Source organism: Myxocyprinus asiaticus, chromosome 5 (assembly GCF_019703515.2).
Source record: "Myxocyprinus asiaticus isolate MX2 ecotype Aquarium Trade chromosome 5, UBuf_Myxa_2, whole genome shotgun sequence".
Lineage (NCBI taxonomy): Eukaryota > Metazoa > Chordata > Actinopteri > Cypriniformes > Catostomidae > Myxocyprinus > Myxocyprinus asiaticus.
The window spans coordinates 42,660,661-42,674,815 of NC_059348.1; the positions used below are offsets into that span (position 1 = coordinate 42,660,661).

Below are 14,155 nucleotides of genomic sequence, written 5' to 3' on the forward strand. Positions count from 1 at the left end.
CAGCTAAACTGCGTACTCCCATAACAAGTCATTGTAAGGGAGAAACGGGTGGTGCTAAGCGTATGACTTGCATACGTCAATGGACAAGGAGGAAATATAGACATTATTTATCATTATTTTGTTAGTAGGAGTTTAGATTAAAAAGTTTTAGATTTAAAAGTAAAGTAATTAGTAATGTTATGACTTATTTCATGAAGTAATTTGATTGCAATATTAGAGGAGTAATTAATCATCTGTAATGGATTACTTTCTTGATTGATTTACCCAACACTGTTCCCAACTAGTAAAACTGTTCATGTCTTAGTTGAACTTGTTGGAAACTCTGACTTCTCCCACCTAACCATCAATCCACTTGTAAAGTGTTTTAAAAAATCTTTCTGTTAGATATCCCATTTTTTTTTTTTTACATCCAGTGTTAGCCGTGTGCTTACTTTGTGTGTAATCATTTTGCAAGGTGTATTAATGTAGTGTTTGAATATGGCTTTGGCGTTATTAACACCGTCATAAATGGATAATAATAGTAACTTTTCCGAAGATTTCCAGGACATGAAAAGCTCAGAGTAGAATCTCCAAGTTGCCATATCGTAATCCGTAATAACAGTAATTCACACAATGTGAACTAGGAATGGGTAGTCGACTCCAGAGAGGCATCGGCTCTTTTGTTCCATCGACTCTGTATCTTTTTGAACAGGTTGTTGGATTGGCTCAAAATATTGAATTTGCTTTCTTAAGAACCAATCACATACCCTACACATACCTGTAGGTGGGACACTTGTTCATCATGTACTTTTGAGTGAGAGATGATGTATGTGCGTGCTAAAGAGAGAGAGGATCTTCAAAAGACGAAACTTTCAGAACTTTCTAGCATTACATCAATGCATGGGACAGTGGTTGGGAAGTAATTGGATGCTGGTTTTATCAGTGTGTATGTGAGTGCATGTCATTTTTGCTCCCCACTATATACTACGGATGATTTGTTCTTTTATTCACAACTTTCATACCCCGTCCCTGTTTTTCAATTTGTCTAGTTTCTATTTGAAAATGAAATAAATAATTTTTGGCCCAGCCTGTGTTTTGTTATTTTCCCCCTTTAAATGTGGTTATAGGCAGAAACCAGGGAATGACGTTGTCAACAGGCATTTTAAAGTACTGTACAATGTGAAATGTCTATTAATTTGAACAGTTATACTGGTGCGCTGTTATATTATATGTCTTCATAATTTAGTTTGTCTTCGGGAAGCACATTTTTCATCAAACAAAACAAAAAAAAACTACATTGAGTGTGTGATAATGACTGTAAACTTGTCAGGTCCATCGTCAGAACATTAGCTATTGAATAGGGAACACTTTATGATCTGAGAGCAAACGTTATTTTAAAAACTATAAACACACTAAAATATGTGAATTAAACCCCCTGCTGTTTGATACATTGTGGTCAAGGAAAAATTAAAACAACATTAAAAAATGTATCATTCAAAACATCAGTCCAAATGAAGTTTGAAATTTGTTCATGATAACAAACAGGCCCTATTGGTAATTAAGTAAATCGAGCAAGAACATATGCATTTGATTTCCGTCGGTATGGCAGCCAACATGAAAAATATGTAAGCCTAATTGAATGCAGCAAAATCCCACACTTGAACCTGGCATATCTTGCTGTCATTCCGACAATATCAGCATCAACTTGAAGAGTTTTAGGGAGTTGGAATAAAATCCAGTAGGTAATGCTTCCCATGTTCATGGGATATATCTTGTGAATAATTTTTTTCTAGAGTCATCTCAGTGTAGGTTAGCCTGAGTTGATTATAACCGTTGCTGTGTAATTAGGGATGAACTCGTTTTAATGCTACCATAATTTATTAAATATGTTTTACTCCATGAATTGCACTACTTTTATTTAAAAATTGTTATACATGTATAATTATCACAACAAAATAATAATAATAATAATAATAATAAATAATAATAATCATAATAATAATAATAATAATAATAATAATAAAGATGACATTTTCTCTGCAGATACACACAGCAAGCAATGTGGTTTCAGTTGACCGCAGCCGCTGATTTAGAGTCAGCTTTTCCTGCCCCACCAATAGTTTGGTTTTGGGTGAGAGAAACTGATCAGCAGTTACAGAAAAATTGCAGAATTATTAGGGAGCAGCAATCTAAATGATTGGATTAAACAAGCTAATATGAGTGAAAACTCCTGGGGATTTTCCGTTCAGTTCATTTTCCCCTCATGCCTGTCAAGCAATTTTTAAGGGCCACATTGTGTCACTTTGGAAGGCACTGCCCCTAATGGCCACCCTTGACAATGGCCTTGAATCTCGACCCTGTCCTTGCAAAAAATAAATGGATTTGAGGAGTCGATTCCAAAAAACATATTTTTTGTTCTGGTTCAAAAGTTCCACAGCCTCCTTTCCAAATGGTTATCGGTTAAAACGAAATAAAAGAACGGTTAATAACGTTCTTTTTAAAATGACAGTACTCTGTGCTAAGGGATGGGTGAGATACCAATTGCAGCGTTACCAGATCTCACAAGAGAAGCAAGCAATCTGGTCTGCAAAAACAAGCTCAAAATAAGCCATTTGCCTCCAAATAAACAAAAAAAATTGCGATTTATAAGAAATAGTAACAAGCATACAGTTAATTAACAGTTAAGTAATATTTTAATTAAAGATCTGCTTCTGAGTCAAAACCAGGCAGCATCAAATCTGTATTAATACATCATATCTAACAATAATTCAGTGAAGACTTGGAAACAACTGAGAAAAGTACATTTTACATCTAATAATATTTTCCTTGTATCTTAATTAGCAGTGCATGTATATGTAGTAATTATACATAGTTGTTAAAAAGGTCTTCATTCACAGAATATGACATTCACAACAGACAGTTAGGCAAAGAAATGTGTGATGCAGCAGTTTCCTTCAGGTTCAAAGCACATTTCATTTTCACTGAAAACATGAAGTGGTGTAGTTCCAAACATACACTGTAATAAACCCTTTGGCCTTTAGTTTCATGGAAAAATTATTGGAACAAAATTAACAGGTTATAACCGGTTTCCAGCATTTAAAAATAACGTTTTCACTCCGGAACAATTGAAAATCACTTTGTTCCGGTTTTTGGTTATGTTCTGCTATCGGTTTTTCGTTCCTTGAACCGTTTTTAGTCCCTGCTTTGTACTACACCCCACGTGAGTTCCTTGGATTTGTTTTTCCTTGATGAATACCTAACCCTCCTCCAAAAGAACACCGGTGGAGGCCATAATTACATACCCTTGAAGCAACTTTCAGCTACTTTTTTAATTTTTTTATATGTATACTTATATATTTTATTCAATCCTCAAAGTACTGTTTAATCTACTTAAACTGGACTGTTTACCCAACATTTGTGTGTGCTAAGTGCTATGCATTTTTATGCTTCTTAGAGTATCACATCATTAGCTTAGCAACATGCTATCACCAAACTGAGAGTCGAGTCTCCCGTGCATTTTTACATGAGGTTCACTTTCAGTTAGTATGTAATCACTAGGCAATTGACAGCAAACAACTCACTAGATTTTGGAACAGAGTTTATATGTGTGTTAATCCAGGAGAGAGCTTGTAAAAAAAATCACAGAGTGTGTGAGGAAGGAGGCAAATGAGAAGTAGAAGTAAAGGAAAATGAGCAAAGAAAAGACTTACTGACTAAATAAGATTCAATGACAGTGGGGAGACAGTGGGAATGGAAAATAAATTAAAGATTTTAATTGCATTGAACCCCCTCTGCTCTCTCTCTCTCCATTAGATTTGTGGTTCTAGTAAAAGCATGTGGGTGAGTATGACAATGTTAAGCAAACCTCATTACCTTTGTCATCTCTTTCTCATTAATCATGCAAGGCTGTTTGGAGCTACACGCAGCCAGAGTCAATCACTCACACTTATACACCTTACATATTAACAGGCTTGATATGTCGATAATGAATTGAACGTAATCCAGAATCAAATGATAAATTCAAATCAGCTTCATACATTTGGAAGGGGGCTAGGGAATAAGCAAAGGTCACATATGAAATGTCTGGCACCCAAAGAGACTATCTTCAGGAATGTAGTGGTTCTGCTTCCGGTTCCACTTAAAGGAATATTCCAGGTTCAATAAAAGTTAAGCTCAGTCAACAGCATTTGTGGCATAATGTTGATTACCACAAAATTAATTTCAACTTGTTGCTCCTTTTTTAAAAGAAGCAAAAAGCTGGGTTAATTGAGGCACTTATAATAGTAGTGCCTCATTTAAAGGGATTTCTTTAACCACTCCTACTGATTCAGTGAGTGGGTGAGACGTTTTAAACAGATGAGTTCGAGAATAATTTGTTTATTGTTTTGATTCATTAAAAAGAACCAGCTCATATGAGTCATTTGGACAGCACTGGGCTATGAAAGGATGTAACAGACTAATTTATTAATAAATAAATATATCATGAAATAATTATATCCCATACTGGTCTCACTTGTATATTTGATGCAACCAGTGAGGACAACTCAATAGAAATGCATTTAATGATTTCACAGTACTCAAGTCTTTCTCCGTTATCGCTGAAGAATCAATGGTGCTAGAAACACATATTTTAGTACGCTGCTCCATCAGCAATAGCAAAAGAATGCAGATGTCCAAGAACCGTTAATGGAACCAAAAATCATGAAAATCGTTTGGTTCCAGTACTTTTTTTTTTTTTTGTGGAATAAGATTTGGTTCTCGATTGCCAACCCTACTCATGTCTTATTTCCCTCTGTTATTCTCCTTTTGTCTTGACAAAAATAGAACTACTCTCAAGGACTTCTAATGACACAGTTTATCTCTGAACCATGTTCTGAAATGTCATCTTGATCTACAGGCTTCATTTGGTTAAGAAGGGGGTTGAGACAAAGATCTTAACAAACATCAGGAAAGCTGTTTGAATGGGGATTAATAGACCAGAGGACTCACATAGTTTATACAAATGCAGAAGCTCCCACCAACCATTCATCAAGAGATAAAATACTACTGTTTTTTATCACTTATTTAAGATTGAATCAGTGGTTAACCCTTACAGTCAGGACATGTCCCCCAAAATATTCAGAAAAATTGTCAATAAATATGATTTTTCCCCATATAGAATGACATTCTTAAAGGGGTCATCATGAGGAATCAGATTTTCTGGATAAGCACTGTTGCTCATTTCACATTAAAAGGGGATGTTTCTTAAAAGCTCAGCAGGAAAAAAATCTACTTTATTCTAAGTCTCAGAAAGAGGAAGGAAAATGCTCACAAAACACTATATTATGACTGTTTGCACAGATAAACATTATATGAACTTATGATATAATACGACCATTTTAAAATTGTATCTTTGGTCCCCTCCAATCTGGAATATTGGATTACATCATGCTAGCAGTAATTTGAGACATTTTCCAAGCTTTCTATGGATAGGACAAGATGAAAGAGAGCGAATGAGTTCCTTCGCTGCTGCTCCAGATTTCGACTGTTAATCTTTCCCTTGTTTGACTCTTTCCTACTTTTTGTTAATCCATGTGGTGAAAGCTGCTGAAAAGAACTGCTAAAGTGGCTATTGAAAAAGACTGATATCCAACTGATAACAGATGCCAGCTCTACAATACACAGAGATAGCAGAGGACTGATACAGGACACTAGAACAGATCCATATAAATATAAGACCTGGCTTATGTCCTGATGGCTCCTGAGGATGTTTGTGCTATTCCAGGGCTAAAATTAAGGATTAAAAGTGGGATTTTTAGGGCTGGTTTTGTAGCAGAACTCTCTCAGACTGCAGTTGTAAGCCATTTCTGGGTCTTTATCACCCTCTTAAAGACTAAATACTGGTCCACACCACTCCTGTTAAACCTCATGGAAAGCTATCAAAACACTATTGCCTGCTCTTTCCACTCCCCTTTTGTACAGGGCTCAACAATAGCCAGTGTGAAAGAGTTTGGGCCAGTTGACAAGACCGTCACATCCTATTGGGCCTCTGCGGTGTTGTCACTGTGTCTTATATTTGTTGATCATGTACATGTGTTTTTATGCCCTTGATTTTCTGCAAAGTATTGAATGTTGTTTGGTTTAGATTTTGTTGATTAAAATGTCGCCAAGGTAACATTATCTAGCTGGTTAACACGAAGTGCTTTTCCACCATTGGGCTGAACAGTTCTGAGTATGGTAAGGAACAGTTCCAGTAACATTTCCACTTGAATATGGTTAGGTACGATTCAATTACAAACTGTTCCTGGCCCAGATTTCTCAGTACGGTAGCCAAAATTTTTCAGGACAGAGAACCGTGCACGTGGAACGAATTTAGTGACGTGTTGACTCACGATTGGTCACTTGCCAAGTCAGTTCATTCTAATTCTGATTTAGAAGCACCACGTTTGAAATAGAAACCGTAATATTGTCAACAAGCCCTGATCGGAACGGAAAGGTACAGTTCCACAATGAGAACCAGTGGAAAAACAGCTAATTGTGAGAATTACTTGCAATAGTCCAGGAAGCATCATTTAGAATGGGTTGAAAGTTATAAATACATTTTTTATTATATATAAAAAAAAATCTCACACAAAAATATGCTGCTAAAAATATAAAAATATATATTTTTTATTTATTTATTGTGAGGCCAGTGAAACTAGTGGCAGGGCAAGTACAAATCTTTAATCCCAGCCCTGTTGTAGGAATGCTGCTTCGCTTCCTCATTAGATATCAACTAAATGCAGACTGGTAGTCTTTCCTGTGCAAACTTTTTTTTCTCCACCCTTCCTTTTTACTACAGTGACTGGCATCTAAATACATGCATAATGAATGCATCTCTCATTAGAATGATTGCCAGAGGAAAAACATTGCTTGGCTCACGGCGGGATTTTCTTGGATTCTAAAATTACGGTTTCTCCTCATTTTTTTCCCCTTCCCTCCTTTATTTATCAAAGGCTTTCCACAATCAGCCCTCATCGCAACTGGGACGGCTGTGGGAAACAGATGTTTACTGATTAAGCAGGCGCACCGTGCCAAAGCGGCTGTATTATGGCCCATTCATAGTGCAGAAAGGACAGGAAAAAAAAAAAGCTTGAAAAAAAAGGAAGGGAGGAAAAAAAAGAAAGGCTGACGAAATGCAGGCGCTCAGCGAGAGAGTCGCCTCCTCTTCTGCCGCCGCTTCATCATAATATGGTTTGATTGTTGAAATCGTTCTTCGGGGGAGAATTTTCCCATTTCTGCTCTTTTTATTTTTTATGTTTATGTTACAATATGTTTTAATGTGTTGGTTCTCCATGCCAAGCTGCTTTTACTCGCAATCAGCGACAGCGTTTACACAAAACACTTACTTCATGCTTTGACTGAAAGAGGCGAGGAGTACAGTGTAGAGAAAATAAAAATAATCTGAATGCTGCTGGAAAGGCAGACAAACCTGTTTATACCACAAGACTCTACTCCAGCCATCGTTTCGTTTCAACAGCTGCCAATATGTAATAAGTAACCAGCGTCACACAAAGCCAACTGTCCCCTCTCACACTTAGCTGGCACTTTATGCGGATCCATTTCTCTCCATGTGAGAATACCTCTTTAGACGGTCCCATCCACCTAATCGACGGACGGCTAACCTTTCCAGCATTTAGTGCACTCAAGCGAATTACTCACATAAATAATTTTAGATGTTAATTACAATGCACTTGGCAATCATTTATTTTCTCATAGCTCTATTTTACAATTTACAAACTAGATAAAAAAAGACCATAAATAAATGACATGTTTCATGTACCTAAATTCATAAAATAAAAAATGGAAGACAGGGACAACAATGAGAGTACTGACACAATTATGCACAATGTTAAACTTAAATGCCTAGATTAGCTGAGAAAAATGACATGTTAGTGTGTTCCTCCAAAATAAACTACATTAAGAGACTTGGCACGGTACATTCTATTGAATTCCTCTCTTCTCACATTCATTGCATATTCCAAACAGGTCCTATAAGGCTGGCACCAAACATTGAGGAGGGAATATAGAAGGATAAAACAAAGAATGACAAAAAGAAACATATTCAAGGTCTGTGCAGAGGCTTTTCATATGAGAATGCATTGCATTAACAAGAACCCCCTCAGATAAAAGAGTCTCTCTTTGGACGGAATGAATCAGGTTGACGTGAAACAGAGAACACTTGAAATGTTAAGAGTTTTTTCCCCTTTGTTATAAACATTCCTGTAATAAGTTTATTTTACGTACAAATAACGTGCCTCTTCTTGCAGTCCACTTCATCTTGCAGACCATTCAAATTAGCTTAACTCAATTCATGTTAGAGTCAAACGGCCCAAAAAAATGTTGCATGTTTTAGTTACAATCCCGAGTCTTGGCATAAGAAGCAAAGAACAGCAGTGGCTTGGCGTAAATAGCAAACTACTCCAGTATGCTTATCTCCAGCGATTAGCCACAACTCAAGAGTTCTGTAGTTTTAGCACAATCATGAGTTATTTTCCTTTGTGTATCTCAAACAAACTGTCATCCTTTTAAGAGAAAACAAACACTGCACTGAGAATGAAGAGTTTGAAGATATTCTGTCAAAATGTGTACAAACTGTGCACAAGTGAGAAAAATCATTGTTATCTCTCATTGAATCTCTTAGGAGACAACCGAAGGGTCCTTGCATGCTCCTCGGGCTGTTCGTCATTTGTTTCCAGACTCACATTTCTGAATCGTTTGGCATTCGGTAGGCATCATGGGAATTGAAGTCCTTTGTCCTAGTGTTGGATAAATGTAGTTATTGCAACTGTGATTGATGTGAGGCTGCGCTGAGTTTTACGGAGGATATCGCTGTGGAGCAGATGTATGAATGTGACTCTGTAGAGAGAGAGAGAGAGAGAGAGAGAGAGAGAGAGAAGAGAAGAGAAGAAAAGAAAAGAGAAAATGATTAGGATTTGGGATTCAAAGCCCATCCCGTATATGGACCAGGACTCTTACAGATATACAGCATTAATTGAAGTAATCCTAGGAGTATGAAAAAAAAATTGCTCTGTTTGCTCTGTTGCTGGGGAGCATGAGAAAAACACATTTCACATTTTAAGTTTTCATTTTGAGCTCATCCTATCAAATGGCACAAAGCTCTGCCAATATTCATTGGTGCTGGTTCTAATCCCACCTAATGAGTTGATAAATAACTGCAGGGGACTGAGGGTAAGTAGAGCAGAACTCATAAACAGTGGGTCAGACTTGTTACTTTGTGCTTACCTTAGCTCAGCTACGATGGAACTTCCAGTAAGGGAGACATGTTGATTTCATGGCCCGCCGAAAATCTCCCGAGACAAGGAGACGAGGGCAGGAATGAGGAAGACGTAGATGGAGCGGGAGAGTGAGAAAAGGATGACTGTAGAGACCGAAGTGGAGAGAGATGTAAATCGAAGGCAGAATTTTCTATTCCAACCGGTGCGCATGAGTTCCCAGCCAAGTGGAGAAGTATGGAGAATTGCAGAGTGGAGACAGATATTCCATTTGGGAGGGTGGGGAGACCTGAAGACCTTCCAGAACTGGCCTGGAGATGTCTTCCATTGTGGATGTCGGGAAGATGAACACCTCTCCAAAATCGCCAAAACAAGTGCACTAAAGAGGGCATTAAATCTTTATCTCTGATGCCTTTGTACTGAGCATAAAAAATCTACCAGGTGCCGCTGACTCTAATAACTGTGAAATGGCGAAAAAATCCAGTAATATTTATACACATACTTACAGACACATACATACAAAATAAAACAATCGAAAGAACCAGAGAAACTCCTTCGTAGTGTCATTGAAATGAAGGAACCCATATAAAGTTTCCTAAAATCGTATCCAGAGCATCAGTACAGCGTGGGACAATCCTCTCAATTCTCTCAAAGTGCAGAGATGGCGTTATTGAAAGAAGGTGCTGTATCGTTCCTCTGAAGTATTTTTCTGTTTTCCTTTTTCGTTCATTTTCCAAAATTTTATTTCAAGTGCATGGATGAGGTAAGTGGATTTTCTTAGAAACCAAAATAAAAAACAAAGTCCAAAGTATGTTTTGAGTTTCTGTTCCGATCCCTTGGGTTCAGACAGGAACCATCCTGTCTTGCATTTGTTGCATCTGGGACAGCATTCCATGCGCGCTGCTGAGGATCTTATCCTGATGTGCGGCAGAGGAGATCCCTATCCGCGCCATGTCTCTGTTTCAATAAAACACAAGATAGAGGTGATGAGAACAGGCAGTCACTTTATTCTGCTTTGCTCTCTGCAAACAGAAAAGTGATATCTCTCTCCTTATTTGCTTTTAACATGAAATCTAAGAATTCTGGCTGTACATTTGCATGCCAAAGTAATATTGTCTCATGGATTGCCATCTACAGGGGTTTTGCACAGAAATGTGACTACTGAACCATATGTCAAGACCGTGTATCCCTGAGTGCTGATTTAAAAGCTGTTTTTCCTTCTCTTGCATTAATCAAAAGCATGCTCAAAGCCCTTTATGTCAAATATACACACATACAATGTCTCCTAATACCTAAAAGGTATAGTTCACCCAAAAATTAAGCTTCTGTCAGTATTTACTTCCCTTCATCTTGTTCCAAACCCATATGACTGCATATGTATGGAACTAAAATGCAATAAAAGTGAATGGTGACTGCAACTAACATTCTGCCAAACATCTCCTTTTGTATTCCACGCAAAAAAGTAAGTCAAATGGGTTTGGAATATTATGAGGGTGAATGAATGATCATTTCTTGCTGAACTAACCCTTTAAGAGTGCCCAGTATTTGCTCATGTGACTCACTCTTGTGTCATATGGACCACAGCTTCTGGGGTGGTGTAACCAGCAGCTGTGAAGTTGTCTCTGTAACGCTCCATGTTGATGGCCTGCAGCCAGTCGGCAACTGAGCCCAGGGTAGAAGTGAATTCTGGGCTGCTGGGCTCCAGGAGGGTGGTGTTGGGTCTACAAAAGAAAGAGAGACTTAGAGTAAGTTAAGAGTCCCAAGAGATTGGGCTGGACCTCTGTTGCCCACTTTTAACAATTTATGAAGGAACTATAATAGACATTATAGGTGTATGTGTCACTTCAGTTGAACACCTTTATATACCAGCACCTGTCATGCATGTAACATGCACTTATGTGCCACAGCTCAAAATTCATTTACAGCAATCCATCATAAAAAATGACCTCGGCCTGACTTACAGTAAAGCGGGGTCTTAAAGCTTGAGACTACAAGTGAAAATGCATCTACAGGTATTTAGCATGTTTTAGATTTAAAGGAATATTCTGGGTTCAATACAAGTTAAGCTCAATCGGCAGCATTTGTGGCATAATATTGATCACCACAAAAAAAAGCACAAATCTGGATTACTGTTGAGGCACTTACAATGGAAGTGAATGGGGCCAATTTCTGAACATTAAAGTACTCCCTTTTTCACAAGTATAGCCACTAGATGTAAACAATATGTTTAAACATGATTTTAGTGTAATAAAATCACTTACTAACCTTTTCAGTGTAAAGTTATAGCCAATTTTACAACTTTGTTACCATGATGATGTAATGTCAGCAACCCTAAAACCTTAAAATGACTTTAAAAATTACAATTTAATCAACTTTGCAGCTCAGATAATACATGAGTTTTAACAGAACAATTAATGCAAGTGCTTTTATAAAATTATAAGCTTCACATTTCTGTGTTTAAACCCTCCAAAAATTGGCCCTATTCACTCCCATTGTAAGTGTCTCACTGTAACCTCGATTTATTTTATTTTATTTTTTTAAGAAAACGAGGGATGAGTCTAAATAAATTTTTGCCGTAATCAACATTATGCCACAAATGCTGTAGATTGAGCTTAAATTGTATTGAACCCGGAATATTCCTTTAACAAAATTTTCCATTATAAATTATATTATCAGGATAGAAATTAAGATAAATTTCAGAATTTCTTCCAGTATTTGGTCTTAATGTTTGGTATGTCCCCCTTTCGCTTTAATGATACATGTAAAATGCTAGTATGGACTGCACAAGTTTGTGCAAAACCTGATGATCCATGTTATTCCAGCATGATTTGAGAATGATCCCAAGAGCTATTTTGTGCTTCAATGGAAGCAAGAAAATCTGACATTTTGTACAAGTTATTATAATAATTTGATGTTTTTTTTTTTTTTTTTTTTTTTTACATCATTATGTTTCTTTGTTTTAAATTTGTCATAATCCAAAAAAAAAAAAAAAAAAAAACAACACTTTATTTTATTTTATTTTCAATCCTACATTTTCAGTGTAATCTCAGACTTTTGGACCCCAATGTATATGACAGAGGATATACCTTGCAATCTCTCCCCCCGTTCTTTTCAAGCTGTTGGGGTTCCGGATCAGTTTGTCCAGCATGTTGACTATTTGACTAAACTTCGGCCTCTCGGCTCGCTCTTTCTGCCAGCAATCCAGCATCAACTGATGCAAAGAAACCGGGCAGTCCATTGGTGGTGGCAGCCTGTAACCTTCCTCAATTGCTTTTATCACCTAAGACACACAGGAATACATAAAAAACAGGAAGTTAAACAAAAACTTCATCTTATTTCAGTTCTGAATTAACCTCGTTTGTTCCCTGATGGGACACTTACATCCTGGTTACTCATGTCCCAGTACGGCCGTTCTCCGTATGACATCACCTCCCACATGACGATGCCGTAACTCCACACGTCGGAAGAAGAGGTGAACTTCCTGTACGTAATAGCTTCGGGTGCGGTCCAGCGAATGGGAATCTTGCCTCCCTGTGATTGATAGGTTCCTGTTAATTCCTTCCAAAAGAGATAGCAAACACATGCATGGAGGTTAATCACACACACGCACACACGCATGCACATACACTCAGCACACAATACTGGGGTTAGTTTCTATATCTAAACTACTTGAAAAGATAATGGCGTTCCCTATAAGCAAAGCAGCCTCATGCATGCAGGTTAAACACTTTAACGTCAATGGTTAGAAAACTTGTGTTTGAGTTACAAACACAAGTACAAACAAATTTAGGTTGTTAAGCTTACCCTGGTTGTATAGGCAGCATCTGGGTCTTCCTCGAGAACTCGAGACATGCCAAAGTCGGACACCTTACACACCAGGTTGCTGTTGACAAGGATGTTGCGTGCAGCCAGATCACGGTGGACGTAGCTCATGTCAGACAAATACTTCATCCCTGAAGCAATACCACGGAGGATGCCAACCAGCTGAATTACCGTAAACCGTCCGTCATTCTTCTACAGAAAGAACAGCAAAGAAACATTGTTAAATGATGTTTAAATCAATACACTAAACCAGAAGACTGCAATGCTTAAAAATGGCACAAAGGAAAAGTGGATGGACTCACCCTGAGAAAAGCATCCAGGGATCCGTTTTCCATGTACTCAGTGATGATCATAACCGGCTTACCTGCACAGAGAAATAATAATGTTAGAAATGTATAACTTCGAGTTCAAATGCTGTTTCCTCTTAGGCCACTATATTAATCAATGCTAATCCATTTTCATTTGAAAACTCCATTTTCAGTCTCTTAATGTCTTTGTTTTCCAAAGTATATGGTGACCAGATTCCTGCTTGTGGAAAATGGGACAGTCCCCTCCCAGCAAAAATTAAATTAGCATATTCTTAACTAGGCGCAGATCAATGTGAATTAGAGGTTGCATCCGCATCTGTAACTGTTGTCACCTTGTACTTTTCGCTGGCAGCAATTTTTCTTTCAAGTCTTTCAAGAGTTTATCGTAACGCAGAGCAGTCCAGTCCAAAATTAAGACATACAAAAAGCAATGCCTTCACTCTGGGATGTCTCTCAGTAGGGCCCACTCAAGTTTTCCTGTGTTCTCCAATGCGCGGCTCCAATTTTGGAGGTAATCCACCAATGCTGAATAAAAGTTTCTCACTGCACAAAAGAAATCATCCGCTCGTATGTCACCAGCTTTAACCAGGGCATCCAACTGCTTTTAATGTTAGAGGGTATGAATGATTCCTCCAGCCTGGCCTGCAAGACTTTTCTCAATCGTGAATGTGCAAAGCTATGGCCGTGCACAACAAAATTATAAGAAAAGTCCTTCCCTTGCATGCACCTTGTCAGATTCGGAACTTTGCTTCACAAAAGAATCGCTAACACTTGGTGTGGCACACTTACTTT

At 37.8% G+C, this 14,155-nt stretch overlaps 1 protein-coding gene across 5 annotated transcripts in view; it reads right to left on the reverse strand.

The window, feature by feature from the left end:
• Window positions 1-2,665: 2,665 nt before the first annotated feature.
• The window catches only part of LOC127440513 (ephrin type-A receptor 4-like), an 81,682-nt gene continuing 70,192 nt past the window's right edge, over window positions 2,666-14,155 (reverse strand). Inside the window, exons 12-18 of one of the 5 annotated variants that reach the window (XM_051697137.1) lie at window positions 13,358-13,419; window positions 13,038-13,247; window positions 12,615-12,764; window positions 12,320-12,513; window positions 10,796-10,954; window positions 9,244-10,190; window positions 2,666-8,856 (exon numbers count right to left, since the gene is read on the reverse strand). In XM_051697137.1, coding sequence (XP_051553097.1) covers window positions 10,076-10,190; window positions 10,796-10,954; window positions 12,320-12,513; window positions 12,615-12,764; window positions 13,038-13,247; window positions 13,358-13,419 — 890 coding nt within the window. In that variant the 3' untranslated portion in view covers window positions 2,666-8,856; window positions 9,244-10,075. Of the gene's footprint in view, window positions 8,857-9,243; window positions 10,191-10,758; window positions 10,955-12,319; window positions 12,514-12,614; window positions 12,792-13,037; window positions 13,248-13,357; window positions 13,420-14,155 lie in introns of those variants that run through there. The other 4 variants (XM_051697139.1, XM_051697136.1, XM_051697138.1 and 1 more) reach the window with 4 other exon arrangements.